Source organism: Lathyrus oleraceus, chromosome 5, assembly GCF_024323335.1.
Source record: "Lathyrus oleraceus cultivar Zhongwan6 chromosome 5, CAAS_Psat_ZW6_1.0, whole genome shotgun sequence".
Lineage (NCBI taxonomy): Eukaryota > Viridiplantae > Streptophyta > Magnoliopsida > Fabales > Fabaceae > Lathyrus > Lathyrus oleraceus.
This window is the reverse complement of record NC_066583.1, coordinates 185,927,019-185,941,456: the sequence shown is the minus strand read 5'-3', so window position 1 is coordinate 185,941,456 and position 14,438 is coordinate 185,927,019. Positions and strand designations below refer to the sequence as shown.

The following is a 14,438-nucleotide window of genomic DNA, read 5'->3' as shown; positions in this document are numbered from 1 at the left end:
ACAGTCAGTGCTTTGATACCAGATGTTGGAATCGATCTTGATAGAACAAGATTCAATCACTTTTTGATTGACCCAAGATTCTCGTTCTTCACTCTTCACTCGAGTGATTCAACCACACATTGGTTGCAAGACGATTCTCTCACACAAAGATTTGAAGAGAGGATATAATTTTAGAGAGAAAAGAGAAGAGAAAGAAAATTTAGGTTTTGGGAGAAGAGAAAAAGAATGTATTGAATCGAAAATATTGATTTTTTCATACAGGTATAAAGATTCTTACTATTTATAATGAGATTACTTGCACATCGAGTAATTCTCAAAATAACTCCCTTCGACTTTTTACAACATGCATTCGACTTTCTAACTTCGACTACTACTTGATGTATTTGACTTACTGTCAAATACATGTAAATTCAACTATTATAAACTATATTCGACTGTTAATGACTACGTTCGACTCTGACTCTATTTGACTCATTCGAATCGTGCATCTTACAAACATGCTTAACATTAAGAATTACTCTCTCTGTTCCTTTTTAAGTGTCACTTTCTTGATAATTTTTTGTTCCTTTTTAATTGTCACTTGCAAAGTTTAAGATAATATTAATTGCATTCTTGCCAAAATTACCCCTAGATAATTATTACAGAAAGAGAAAAAGTAAAATAAATATAATAAATAATAATGGATATTATAGATAAAAAAATATTATTATTTTAAAAATAACAATATTGATTAACTTTTTTAATATATATAAAAAATAAAAAAAATATCACTTAAATGTAGTGCATATTTAACAACTCACTTACAAAACATTTTGAATTGTATTAGACATCTCCATAAACAAACTTCCATATTATTTCAAAGATATTTTCGGATTTCATAAAGGGGACTCTTCACCACTAGGGTGGGAATAGCAACCCCTTGTTTTATTCATTGAGCCATTGCTCCTCGTGTCTTTCAAAAAAACGTAGGCCCACCAAGCAACTGATCAGCCCTCTTACTGAATCATTCGTAACCCGCCCAACCCAAACTCTCTAGCACCCTATCGTTGACAAGGCTCTCCACTCTCACGCAACAGTCGGCATCATAACATCTGATCACGCCACGTGCCACATTACACTCTCAACACCAACCAACCCAACTCCATGCAACTCGCCACGTATCCAAACCAAATTTCAAACCTTTCTCTCTTCTCTCTCTTTCTCAATGTCTCTCCCACAACTACCAAACCATCACAGTTTCCTTTTCAGACAATGGTGAAGCTAGCTTCAGCAAGAGAATTTCGTACATACGGACCAGGCCTCACCAGAAACCGCTACGAATACATTAACGCAGGCCTTTATCTCTTTGCCACCGTTATTCTTTGCTCCGGCTTCCTAGCCCAGCTTTCTCCCGAAGCACGTTCCGGTCTCGTTCTTCTTCTCACCGCCCTCACCATTATTTTCGCTGCTAATCTTCACGATATAATCGCACACTTCGCTGGCATTGATTTCCGATTAGCTTTAATGTCCTTTGATCTTCAACTCTTCTTCGTTGAATTCGCCACTCCCTTTGTTCAGATCATCGGAACATTTCTTCTCTTTCTTGGAGTTCTTCTCATTTTCATTCAGGTATAACATGAGTTGAAAAGCCCTAGCCTATTTCTTATATTGGAATATATCTACACAGACACATGTGATTATTGACGTGTGATTGTCGGTGTCTGGACTAGTGTTGGTTATTTTTTGTTGTTGATGATAATGATATGTGTGTGACAGGAAGAAAACGGATATGTTTTTCTGAAAATGGAAAAGCATGCAGTGAACATGCTAGTTGCTGGACCTGTATTATGGGTGGTAGGATCTATTCATAATTCGTGTCAAATTTACGAGAGAGCAGATGGTCATGTTCAAATCTTGCAGCAGTTTGTGTATGTCCCTTTTTTGATGGGGAGTTTATCATTCATGCTTGGTGCAATTCTTAATTATCATGAACAATATAAAGAGATTCACCATGGCATCTACTTGCTTGTAAGTACTACTCTCTATATATCTACACTGACTTGAGATTAGTTAGAGATTAGTGAAGTAATGCATGTTTCATGATTATGGATATAGGGTGGGACATGGATTTGGCTAGGAATGTTTGGAAGCTTAATGTTCTTTATTGGTGGATTGACAAACTTGGTGAAAGTGTTCAAAATGCAACAAATGAATGGAATAAGATTGGAGAAACTGCGAGGTGGGGCACAAGAGAGGCTGGTAAATGCAAGAGAAGGAACGGTTCCACTGATTTTGGAGCAGCATCAACCTATAATAATTAACCGTCAATTGCCTGAAGAGACAAAAGTTGATATGCATAAACCAATTCCTACTCCTTATAAGGATGTTCTTATTGGTTTGGCTAAATCATGATAAGTTCTGTGTGTAATTTGTTGTCATCTTGTCTTTTTATATACAGTACATGTATGTAGATGTTAAGGAGGTGATGAATGTTGTAAACAGTGATAAGAGAATTTCTAATCCTAATTACAACATGAACAAATCAATCAATAATAACGATTATAGAGATTAAAAGCTTTGGATTGTTTGGATAAGTAGAGATGATAATGGTTCTTTTGCTTTTAAGGCTCTTGAGTGTGTACTCATAGAATAGATCGGATCAAAGATAACAATTCCAAAATCTAAATGCCACTCAATTCAAACTGGTGTTTAAATAGTTATTTGGTTCCTATAAAATGAAATAGGCTTAAGTTTTGGTGCCGTTTTGGTCCTTTAAATAGTCATAGGATTTAGTCCTTAAAATTAAAATTTATTTCTTGCCGATTTTTCTTCGAATTTTTCTGCAGATTTTTATTTAATGATTAATTAAAATTAAAATAATTTTAACATTTAGGGACTATTTTAAAAAGAAAAATCAGAGAATAAATTAAAAAATACTCTAATTTGCAGGGATCAAGGGTTGTAAAGGGAGTTTCTCTTTGAAACCTTTAAAAAAATTCTAGAAGTTGAAATTTAAGATAAAGTCCATTCATTTCATCTCCCATTCCTTGCATTAACGTATTTTTTAGTTGCATTAACGTATTTTTTAGTTGTCAATATAAACGTTGAGTCCAGATATGTATATTCGAACAAAGTTTGGTGTGGATTTACCTAATAGTTTGAGTTTTATATTTTCTTTTTTTTATTATTTATGGTATTAGATATGGTGTACCTGAATATGTTTTTCAAAGTTATTGTGAGTATGGTTGTTAAGTCGGGCAAAGAGAAACATGATGTTAAATTGGATGAAGTAACTGATGATGTTAAATTATATGATATTAAATCGGATGATGTTAAATCGGGTGATATAGTGGTTGTTGTCGAGGTAGATGTTCGTAAACAAATTACAAATAAACAATAGTTTATTGTTGGTGAACATATGCTATAATGTGTCCGCATGGAGGTTGGATAATTGGGATTCAGCGTTGTAATCGGAACGTCAGACAATGGTTTGGATAGAAGAACAATATTTGTAACAATGAGATGCGAAACAAATGGCATGTACCATCCACAAATTAGAAAGTTGAAATGTGATGACACCAGATCAAGAAAATGTGAGTGCTCGTTTAAATTGCGTGGATACATTAACGTGAATGATACATGAAAATTTAATGCGGTCTTTGGTATACATAATCATGTCTTGAGTATAAGATTATCGACCATCCCATTGTATTATTCTGGAGGAGAATGAACTTGTTTCGGACATGACATTAAACACGGTGACACCGAAAAACATACTTGCAATTTTGAAACGGAAAAGATTTCAAAATGTTTCTAATATCAAACACATATACAGTTAACGTGCGTGCTCGAAACAACAAGACGGTAAAAGGTCAAATATCTAAAATGCAACAACTATTGAAGCTTTTAGAAGATGACCACTATGTTTTTAGGTACAAAGTTTTCTAGGATAATGTTACATTTTGAGATATATTTTGGATTCATTCTGATTTTGGATTCAAAGGACTGTATTATGCTTCATCTTCGACGGGTTTTTTTCTTCTCTATTTAAGGAGCTAAAAGACTTGAAGAAAAATTTCAAACAATGCTAATGAACATCAATTGACAAAAAGTGAAGTTACTTTGTCAAAGTAAAAACACAGTTAAACTTAAAATTTCTTATCCTTGTATATCTTAGAAATCTTAAGTTTTAAAATAGTCTTATTACGTTGTATTATTTATACACATCTGATTTTATATCAAATGTATTCACCAAATAATTATTTATCTTTTAGGTAGATTATTATAAGTCTCTTATTAAGTGTTTGAGCATTTGAAATCTCTTACTTATGTGGTTGAGCAAAGAAAGTCTCTTACTTGTGTGTTTGAGCAAAGGAAGTCTCAAGCTTATGTACTTGAGCAATAAAGTCATAAGCTTGTGTAATTGGGCAAGGAAGTCTCTTACTTGTGTGTTTGAGCAAATGAAGTCTCTTTCTAGTGTGCTTGAGCAAATTGTAATCTTGTGCGATTATAGTGAAAATCTCTTGTAAGTACAATGGGACTGGATTACTCTCGATTTGTGAGAGGAATTAGGATAACTCTATGTATTATTCTTCTTTCTTTAATTTTATATTCGTTGCCTACCTTTGACTAGACCAAATTCTATAACCTTTAGAATCTGACTTAAGAGTTTTAAAAGAAAGAAAAATCCAACACAATTTAAATTCCCTTCTTGTGTTTTCTCACCTTCAGTTGGCATCAGAGCATGGTCTATGATTAACACTTAACAGTGGTACATAAAAGATCCTGAGAAAAAAATATTGAACTATGTCTGGTGTATCTGAAACTAGGATAGATACTCTTATTCCTCATGCTGCTATAAATCATGATTATAGCAATCCATACAAGAATAATTGCACAACTAGACCTCCAACCTTCAGTTGAGACTCTCCTGAGTTTGAATGGTGGAAGATAAAGATGTATACTCATATCATAAGCCTTGATGATGAGTGTTGGGATATTCTAGAAGATAGCATTGATATTCTAGTCAATGGAGTTGGAATGGTATCTGATAGAAAATCTCTCACACCAGCTCAGAAAAAGGTCTATAGAAAATATCATAGAGTTAGAGGAATCTTTGTTGATTCTCTACCTCATTCAGGTTACATAAAAACCATTGATAAATCAACTTCTAATACCATTTTTAATTCCCAATGTGCTATTTTTGAAGGGAGTCAACAAGCTCGGGAAGCTAAGGTTAACCTTCTGATTTAACATTATGAGTTGTTCAAAATGAAGGAGGATGAAGACATTAAAACCAATTCTCTAGGTTTCAAGTCTTTGTATCTAGATTTTAAGTTATGAACAAGAGATATACTACGTCTGATCATGTCGAGAAGATTCTTAGAAGACTTCCTATGAGATATAGACCTAAAGTGATAATTATACAAGAGGCTAAAGATTTAAGCATGTTAAGTCTTGGGAGTCTTATCAGCAATCTTCATATCCATGAGATGGAGCTCAATGGAGATGAACCTGTTTGAAAGTCAAAGCCTATGGCTTTGAAATATGTTGCTAAAACTTCCAAGGCTCCTCAAATATGGGAGTCTGAAGAAATTTCTCTCACAAAATATTCTGAATATGACTCAGAAGATGAGGAAATTACCTTCATTATTAAAAGGTTTCAATATCTGACCAAGAAGAACAAGAGATTCTCTAGCAGAAGTAGTGGCTTCAGAGGGTCTAGCTCCAGAGAAAAAATGGATGATCATAAAGGATGTTTCAACTACAAGAAGTTTGTTCACTTCATTGTTGAGTGTCCTGAGCTACAAAAAGACAAGACAAAAAATGGAATCTTTCATAAGGATAGCTTCAAGAGCAGATTCAATAAAAGTCTCAAGGCTACATGGGATGAACTTGACAACAAGGAAGACTTTGAAAAGGATGAAGAGTTAGCCAATCTTGAATTGATAGCTCTTACATATTCATAAGCAGAATTTGACTCAGATTCTGGCTCAGAGTTTAAGGAAGAGGATGAGGTAGTTTGTAAACTATCTCGTTCTGATTTAATTACTTATGTTCAAGTATCTTTGTCATGAATTCCAACATACAAAATATTAACTTAAGAGGAAGTAATGATATTCTTAGGGATCTAACATTTTGATTGCCTCAAAGGTTGACAAGGATCCCTCAAAGGCATCCAGCCTTTTGATCACCTCTAAGGGCGGCAAGGATCCCTCTTAGGGGAACATCATTTTGATTGCCTCTAAGGGCGACAAGGATTCCTCTCAAGGACTTAACATTTTAATCGCATATAAGGGCAGAAAGGATTCATCTTAGGGATCCATCATTTTGATTACCTTTAAGGGCAGAAAGGATTCCTCTCAGAGATCCAATATTTTGATTACCTCTTAGGAATCCAGCATCTTGATCGCCTATAAGGGTGTCAAGGATTTCTTTTAGGCATCCAACATTTTGATCGCCTCTAAAGGCGGCAAGGATCCCACTTAGGGATCCAACATTTTGATTGCCTCTAAGGGTGATCTTCACCAGAACTTTTAGGTTTCCTGCAAAAGGGAATAGATAGCACATGCAGATTCTTCAAAATAAAAAAAATGAAGGGCCTCATTAAAAACCCTCGACCCCTACAACGCACATAGGGAAAAGAGTGCACCCTTTGGACTCCTCTACTTCAAGTCTAATCTCCCTGAACCTCCTTTAAATTCTGGTTTAAAGCAAATATCTTCCTCTTTGTCTCAACCATTCCCTACTTACTCTCCCTCTGAACCCACCATCCTCATTCCAACTCCCTCTAAACCCCATAACTCTGAGACTAACACACCCTCATCCCCGGTACAGAATTTCAACCTCACAACAACAACAATCCCCATATTTAAAGCCTTATATCTGAATGAACCCACTTCACCTCCCTCATCTCCTTCATACCACAATATCTTCTCTGACTCTGAACAGTCATAAATCCTTGACCCTTCCTCTCCATCCTTGGCTCAACTCCAAGACATAAAAAACTCTGAACAGCCTCTGTCTGTCCTATAAACCTCTGCACTTTCACCCTCTGCAACTCCTTCAGCACCCTCCAAAACTCTACCACCCTCTGAACCTCCCATTGAACCCTCTGAAACCACTTACACTCCATTTGAACCCATAAATCCAACCTCAGAACCTCAACCTATCTTTCCAACCTTGGAAGAGTCATTTGCTTTATTCTCATAATGCTCAGCTGAGAAGCTCAGACAGCTATCTGAACAATCTAATCTAAGTGACAATCCTTCTGACGTAAGGACTCACTGGAATGGATTCATCAGATGGATGATATTTGAAGTCTTCAAGCTGAAAGGACTATTTGAACAAGTCAGAAATGACTATATCAGAGAAGCTAAGGAGAGACTAGAGGCACGTATGGTCAAAGAAACTGAAGAGAAAGCCCTAAAGGAAGCAGAGAAAAGGTTAGGTGGGAAGCTGAAGAGCAAGAAAGAAAGGAAGCTGAAGAAAAAGTTGCCACTAAGGCTGCTGCTGCAGAAGCTGAAGCAAAAGCTAAAGTAAATGCCAAAAAAGCAGCACGTACAGTTGCAGAGGAAGCTGCTAAGGCCAATGAAGTTGCTCTGACTCGAGGTGAGTCATCAAACTCTGATCTCGCTTTGTTGGTACTCAAAACTCTGGAAGATCTTCAGAAGGAACAATAACTTATGAGAGCCAGACTCAACCAATAAGACTCAGTCAACTCCAGTATTCAGAACCTCCTTGCTCAGTTGCTTCAGAGGATGCCTCATCCTCCTAACCCTTAGGCACCTTAGGCTTTTCTGTTTTTTTTCCTCTAAGTGTTTTTGCCTCTAAGGCCTTCTTCCCTGTATCACTCTTAACTTATCTAATGAAATTTTGTTTTTACCTCTACATGTTCTGTTTGCTATGTTCTTTTTTAGTCTGACAAAAAGGGGGAGAAATAAATGAACAACCTTCAGATGAAATTAATATCTAAGTCTCATAATGCGCTGCTTACATTCTAATATTTTAAATAAATTGCAAGTCTAAAGTGTTCTTACAGGAGGTATCTGACGAATGAAAACTGAGAAACAAGCTAAGCAACATAAGAGGCTCTAGTAAGAAACTATAAACTCTCTAAGTACAAGACTTATGGGGAGCTTGCCAATCTCAGGGGTAGTCATATTGTATCTGACTCTGAGTTATTTTCCTCTCTATCTTATGAAGTACCATATTTTCATCAATTGTCTGGAGTTTTTGTCATCATCAAAAAGGGGGAGATTATTAGAACAAGATTTTGGTTCTGCAATGTATCTCTTAAGTTTTTATGATAATAAAGAATGAAACAATTTGGTACCCTAATAAATACTCTAAGTGTGCATGACTCTAAGGTAAATTGAATCTGATGGAACACTATCTGACGTTAAACCAAGTCCAAAACAGTTGATTCAGAAATTCATAAATCATATCTAACGCTGACCACAGTTGATTCAGAAATTCATAAATCATATCTGAAGACTCTGGAAACTCTGTATCTGAAGATCTTACATATGAACTCTGAAGATCCGTACATCAGAAGACACTTTATCTGAAGATTAGTCAAGCTGACTCTAAAGACCAATCAACAAACCAATTATCTGAAGAATACAAGCGTTACCTAAAGGCTCTAAACTCCGCTCACTCTGATTCATGCCCAACAGATCATCTGATTAATCAAAATCAGAAACTTAACGAAGAAGAAATCTAAGCATGGTATGGATCTATATATGGATAGTATTGACTACACTCCAAGACTGCTACAGAAAGGATAAGAAAATTAATGTTATTAAGTCCCATAATTGGCAAGATATCAGCATCAATGCTCTCTCCGACGGTATCATGTTCAATCATTATACATAGACCTCACTATCATCATACGGAGACACAAAACTCTCACTCAAGAATTCTACTCATACATTTTGAAATCATACATTAAATTATTGTTATTCTCTAATTCAGTTATCACACACGAGTTGTTGCTCTTAGTGTGATCATTGATCATTTGTTATTAATCGTGTTCATCTTGTTTATATAGAAGCATCAAACACATTCTTGTAATTATCAATAGTTGTTGTAATTCCTCAAGTTACCTGTGAAGTTTGTAGACTTGAGAGGGCTAAGAGATTGTTAAACTCTTAGACATTTGTTGTAATCTTTCTAGATTATTGGATTAAGTCCTTATTGAAGGCAAAATCACCTTGGCCGGGTGGACTGGAGTAGCTTTGATTTTCAAGCAAACCAGGATAAACTTCTGTGTTGTTAGTTTATATCTTTGGGTGTGTAGCGTTGTTAAAAGTTTTTGTTGTCAATGAAAATAATTCAAACCCCCCTTTCTTATTTTTCTCTACCTTCAATTGGTATTAGAATTTCGACTCTGCTATTGATTTTTGAATCAAACACTTAACAATGTAGAGAGATCTAGTGTGAGAAAAGCATCATGGCTAACACCAATGAAAGAGATAGGTACAACGTTAAACCTCCAATGTTCGATGTAGATAAATTTGATTATTGGAATGACAAAACTGAAAGCTTCTTCCTAGGCTATGACGCTGACCTATGGGACATTGTTACAAATGGTTATGGACCACCCGTATCTGATTCTGGTATTATCATTACAAGAAGAAAAATGAGTGATGATCAGAAGCGTGACTTCAAAAGTCACCACAAAGCCAAAATTATATGTTGAATGCAATATCCTACAATGAGTACGAAAATATCACCAACAGGGAAATAGCGAAAGAAATCTTTGATTCCTTAAAAATGACTCATGAAGGCAATAATTAAGTCAAAGAGACTAAGGCTCTGGCCTTAATCCGAAAATATGAAGCCTTTAGAATGGAAGATGATGAAGCAGTTGAGGTAATGTTCTCTAGATTCCAAACTTTAGTTACAGGACTCATGGTGCTGGACAAGGGATACACAACTCCAGATCATGTCAAAAAGATAATCAGAAGTCTTCCAAAGAAGCGGAGACCTATGGTTACTACTTTAAAACCATCCAAGGATTTGAACAACATAAGCCTTGAAGAACTCATCAGCTTCCTTAGGAGTAATGAGATAGAGCTAGAGGAAGATGAACCTCCAAAGAAAAGCAAATTTGTGGCCCTGAAGTCTAAATTAGAAAGAAGAAAGCCAGAAAGGAACAAAGCCTTTCAAGCTAAAGAAGAAGATGACGATGACTCTGAAAAGGAAGATTCTGATGATGAACAAGATTTATCTCTTTTATCCAGAAGAGTCGAACAACTATGGAGAAAACGGAATAACAACTTCAGAAGACCCGGACAAAAGGGAGATCGTCTAGAGTCAACTTCCAAAGGCAGACCAAACAAAGAGGTAACTTGCTATGAATGTAAAGAACCGGGACACTACAGAAATGAACGTCTGAAGCTCAAGAAAGACAGTTCTATAAAAGAAGGATTCAAGAAAAACTCCTTCAAAACAAAGAAGGGTCTCATGGCAACCTAAGATGATTCTGGATCTGATGCTTCAGAATCTGACTCTGAAGAGGAACATGCAAATGTTGCATTCATGGCTACCACATCTGGAAGCTTATCTTAAAAGGAATATTACTCTGAGGAGGTATTCTCTGACTTTTCTCATTCTGATCTGGAAGCTTGTTTATCAGAATCTCTAAGCTCTTATCAGAAGCTTCGACATAAATTTAAGAGCCTAAAAAGGGTTCATGAAGAGATTGTTGAAGAGTGTGAGAAGCTTGAGAAAGAAGTTTCTGAACTTAAAGAAAACAATTTTATTCTTGAAAATGAAAATGAATTCTCAAACAAATTTTTTTTAAAACTTCAATAAACTCTTTCTAAGGCTCCACCCACTTTTGACTTGTGAAGTCTGTAGACTTGAGAGGGCTAAGAGATTGTTAAACTCTTAGACGTTTTTTGTAATCTTTCTAGATTATTGGATTAAGTCTTATTGAAGGCGAAATCACCTTGGCCGAGTGGACTGAAGTAGCTTTGATTTTCAAGCAAACCAGGATAAACTTATGTATTGTTAGTTATTATCTTTGGGTGTGTAGCGTTACTAAAAGTTTTAATTGTCAGTGAAAACAATTCAAACCCCCCTTTATTATTTTTCTCTACCTTCATTATGAACCGTTTTGATTGTTCTTGCTTGAATGAGTGTTATATATAAAGATTATGTTGGTGTAAGCCCTAAAGGCCAATACTTTTGGTACTTGTATCGAATTATTTATTAATAATAAAAGGCTTTTTCTTTATTATGTTTGTTTAATAAAGTCCCTAGAATAGCTAGTCCGTTTAATGTATCAAGTGTGACTTAATCATGAGATCACATTAAACATAAGGACATTATTCTTAAAGTATCTGTAGTCGAGCTTTATTGTGAAGTGGGATAACATTGAAGCATTAAGACTATTATGTATATAGACTGATGATCACATCTCATGGATCATGGATAAGGAGTTATCAAGTCTTAAACATATGTATGAATATTAAGAGTAATATTTATACTGGATTGACCCGCTATGAGAATACTATATAGAATGTTATGCAAAGTGTCATAAGTTATTCTCATGGTGATAATGGTGTATACCACCCTTCGACCTGAAACCACTACGGACCCTAGATGTAGAGTCGAGTTCCTTATTGCTGATCAAACATTGTCCGTAACTTGATGACCATAAAGACAGTTGATGGGTACTCCACGAAGCATGCTAAGGGACATGAGTGACCTAGGTGGAATTTGCCCATCCTGCATAACATGATAAATGTCTATGGACCCAATATTGAACTGGACAAGGATGACACGGTTTATGCCTTGTGTTCAATATAGACATAAGGGTAAAATGGTAATTATACATATAAGTATCATCACAAAAGGATTTGTCAGATCACATGACATTTTCGTGTCTTGGGTAGCAGTGATGTGTTGCTAGATACCGCTCACTGTTTATTATGTTAAATATGTGATTTAATATAATTGCCAATGCCGCGAAAACCTACAGGGTCACACACAAAAGACGGATTGATGAGAGATAGAGTAACTAAGAAACACCGTAAGGTACGGTGCACTTAAGTGAATTGTAGAACATCGTAAGGTACGGTGTACTTAAGTAGAATACGAAATATGGTAAGGTACCACGCGCTTAAGTGATTTTGGTATATTATAAAATATGGGCCACTGATCAGTCACCATTTATGCTAGACATTTCACTATTTAACCGTAAATAAGTCAGGTAAACCGCGTAAACTTAAGCATTTTTTGTTAGATATAAGTTCAATTCTATAATATGGAGTGTGTTGTTACTTATGAGTTTCTTGAGGATATTTTACACTTTTGGGTATGTTAGCAGGTCAAAAACTAGTTTGGAAGCTCAGGGGATCAAACGTCAGATGTGAAATTGAGCCCGAGCAAGAAAACGGAAGAAAAAATCAATTTTTGGAGAACCTGCTGTCCATACGCGTATGGCCTTACATGATACACGTATGGACCTTCCCAGTACGCGTAGCATACGCGTATGACCAGAGGGGTGGAAAATCTAGCAAAAATACAAGCTTCTGGTGATACGCGTACCAGTCTGGGCAATACGCGTACCAGTCTGGGCAATACGCGTATCAGAGGCTGTCTTACGTGCAATACGCGTACCAGCCTGGGCAATACGCGTATCAGAGGCTGTATTACGTGCAATACGCGTATGGGATTGGGCAATACGCGTATGAAGCCAAAAATCAGGAAAAGTCCAACTGAATAGCTATTTAGAGGGCAGAACACGATTTTCCAAGGGTTGGACGTTTTGGAGAGAAAAAAGACGCGTTTTGAGAGCTGGAGACTCGACGAATATCAAAGGATTCATATGTTCAAGAGTTTTCCGACTATTGAAGATTGATTCCTCACGAAATTCTGTAATGACAACAATATTAATCTTTGTTTTTATTTCTATTATGAGTAGCTAAACCCCCCATTGCTAGGGGGGTGACCCTGATTCTGAATGTGACAGATTTGATGTTTATGAATGCATTGATTATTTATTCTTTTCCATTGATTTGTTCTTATTACCGTTCTTTATGCTTTATTCGTCGGACCAACGAGTGATGATTAATATGAATAGTTTAAGCTGGACAGCGATTATTCATTGACCTGGATAAGAACTTTGGATAGTAAAAATAACCTAGGACTAGGGATTTTCTATCTGACCGGTAATTCTTGATATTTTAATGCTTGAGTATGAACTTAATTATTTATGGACATAGTAATTAGGTTACATAATCAAAGGTATGTTTACTAAGGACTTAGGAATAGGTACCCTTGAGGACCGGAATTAATTTGACAGGAATATTGTCTAAGCCTTCATAAATTATATCTGTTACAGGAAGTTTCATTCACCGACCCTAGCAATCGTCTCTCATTTGTATCTCGTTCAACCTTTTTACTTGTTTTCTTTATTTGAAATTGGTAGTATAATTACTCACCACACAAAAACCAAAGGCTTTTGTCTAATTGAAACAATCTATAAACTCTGTATCGTCAAGCAGTCCTTGAGATCGACAAACGGGGAAATTCCCTTTTATTACTACAGTGAGAAAAATAGTACACTTGCTATTTTCCCATCAAGTTTTTGGCGCCAAAAACTTGATGGGAAACATAAGGGTAAAATGGTAATTATACATATAAGTATCATCACAAAAGGATTTGTCAGATCACATGACATTTTCGTGTCTTGGGTAGCAGTGATGTGTTGCTAGATACCGCTCACTGTTTATTATGTTAAATATGTGATTTAATATAATTGCCAATGCCGCGAAAACCTACAGGGTCACACACAAAAGACGGATTGATGAGAGATAGAGTAACTAAGAAACACCGTAAGGTACGGTGCACTTAAGTGAATTGTAGAACATCGTAAGGTACGGTGTACTTAAGTAGAATACGAAATATGGTAAGGTACCACGCGCTTAAGTGATTTTGGTATATTATAAAATATGGGCCACATACACTTAAGTGGGCTTTTTAGCTTGTAGCCCACATAAGTGGTTCTATAGATAGAACCCTTGTGCTGAAGCATTTAGTGCAGTTGCAATTTTGTTTTCTCTCTCTCTCACTCAAAGTCTTCATTCGTAGCAGCTAGCACTGAGATTGAAGGAATCTGTTCGTGTGGACTGAGTAGAGGCGTTGTCGTCATTCAACGTTCGTGATCGCTCCATAGATCTGCATCAAAGGTTTCAATCGTCACAAGAGGTAACGATTCTATCACTGATCATGCCCATTCGTAAGGATCACTAAAGGAGAAAAATTTTAAATTCCGTTGCATTTTGGATCGCCCTTCTCCTTCAGATTACTCAAAAAATAATTAGGGAAAAGGAAAAGAAATAAATAAAATGCTCGGTGAGGATTAGGGCCCTCATACCTGCATATCCTTATAGTGCAATAAGGAATTTAGAGCTCCGTAGTTCGTACAAGTAGTGGTGGGAGAT

The 14,438-nt window shown here is 36.0% G+C and overlaps 1 protein-coding gene across 1 annotated transcript; it reads left to right on the top strand.

Annotated features, from left to right (window-relative positions):
* The first annotated feature begins 1,201 nt into the window (after positions 1-1,201).
* LOC127082204 (uncharacterized) lies at positions 1,202-2,557 on the top strand. The gene is made up of 3 exons (XM_051022442.1): positions 1,202-1,608; positions 1,756-2,007; positions 2,095-2,557. Exons 1-3 carry the CDS (start codon positions 1,252-1,254, stop codon positions 2,389-2,391), a joined length of 906 nt encoding a protein of 301 aa, XP_050878399.1. The 5' UTR covers positions 1,202-1,251; the 3' UTR covers positions 2,392-2,557.
* The last annotated feature ends 11,881 nt before the right edge of the window (positions 2,558-14,438 follow it).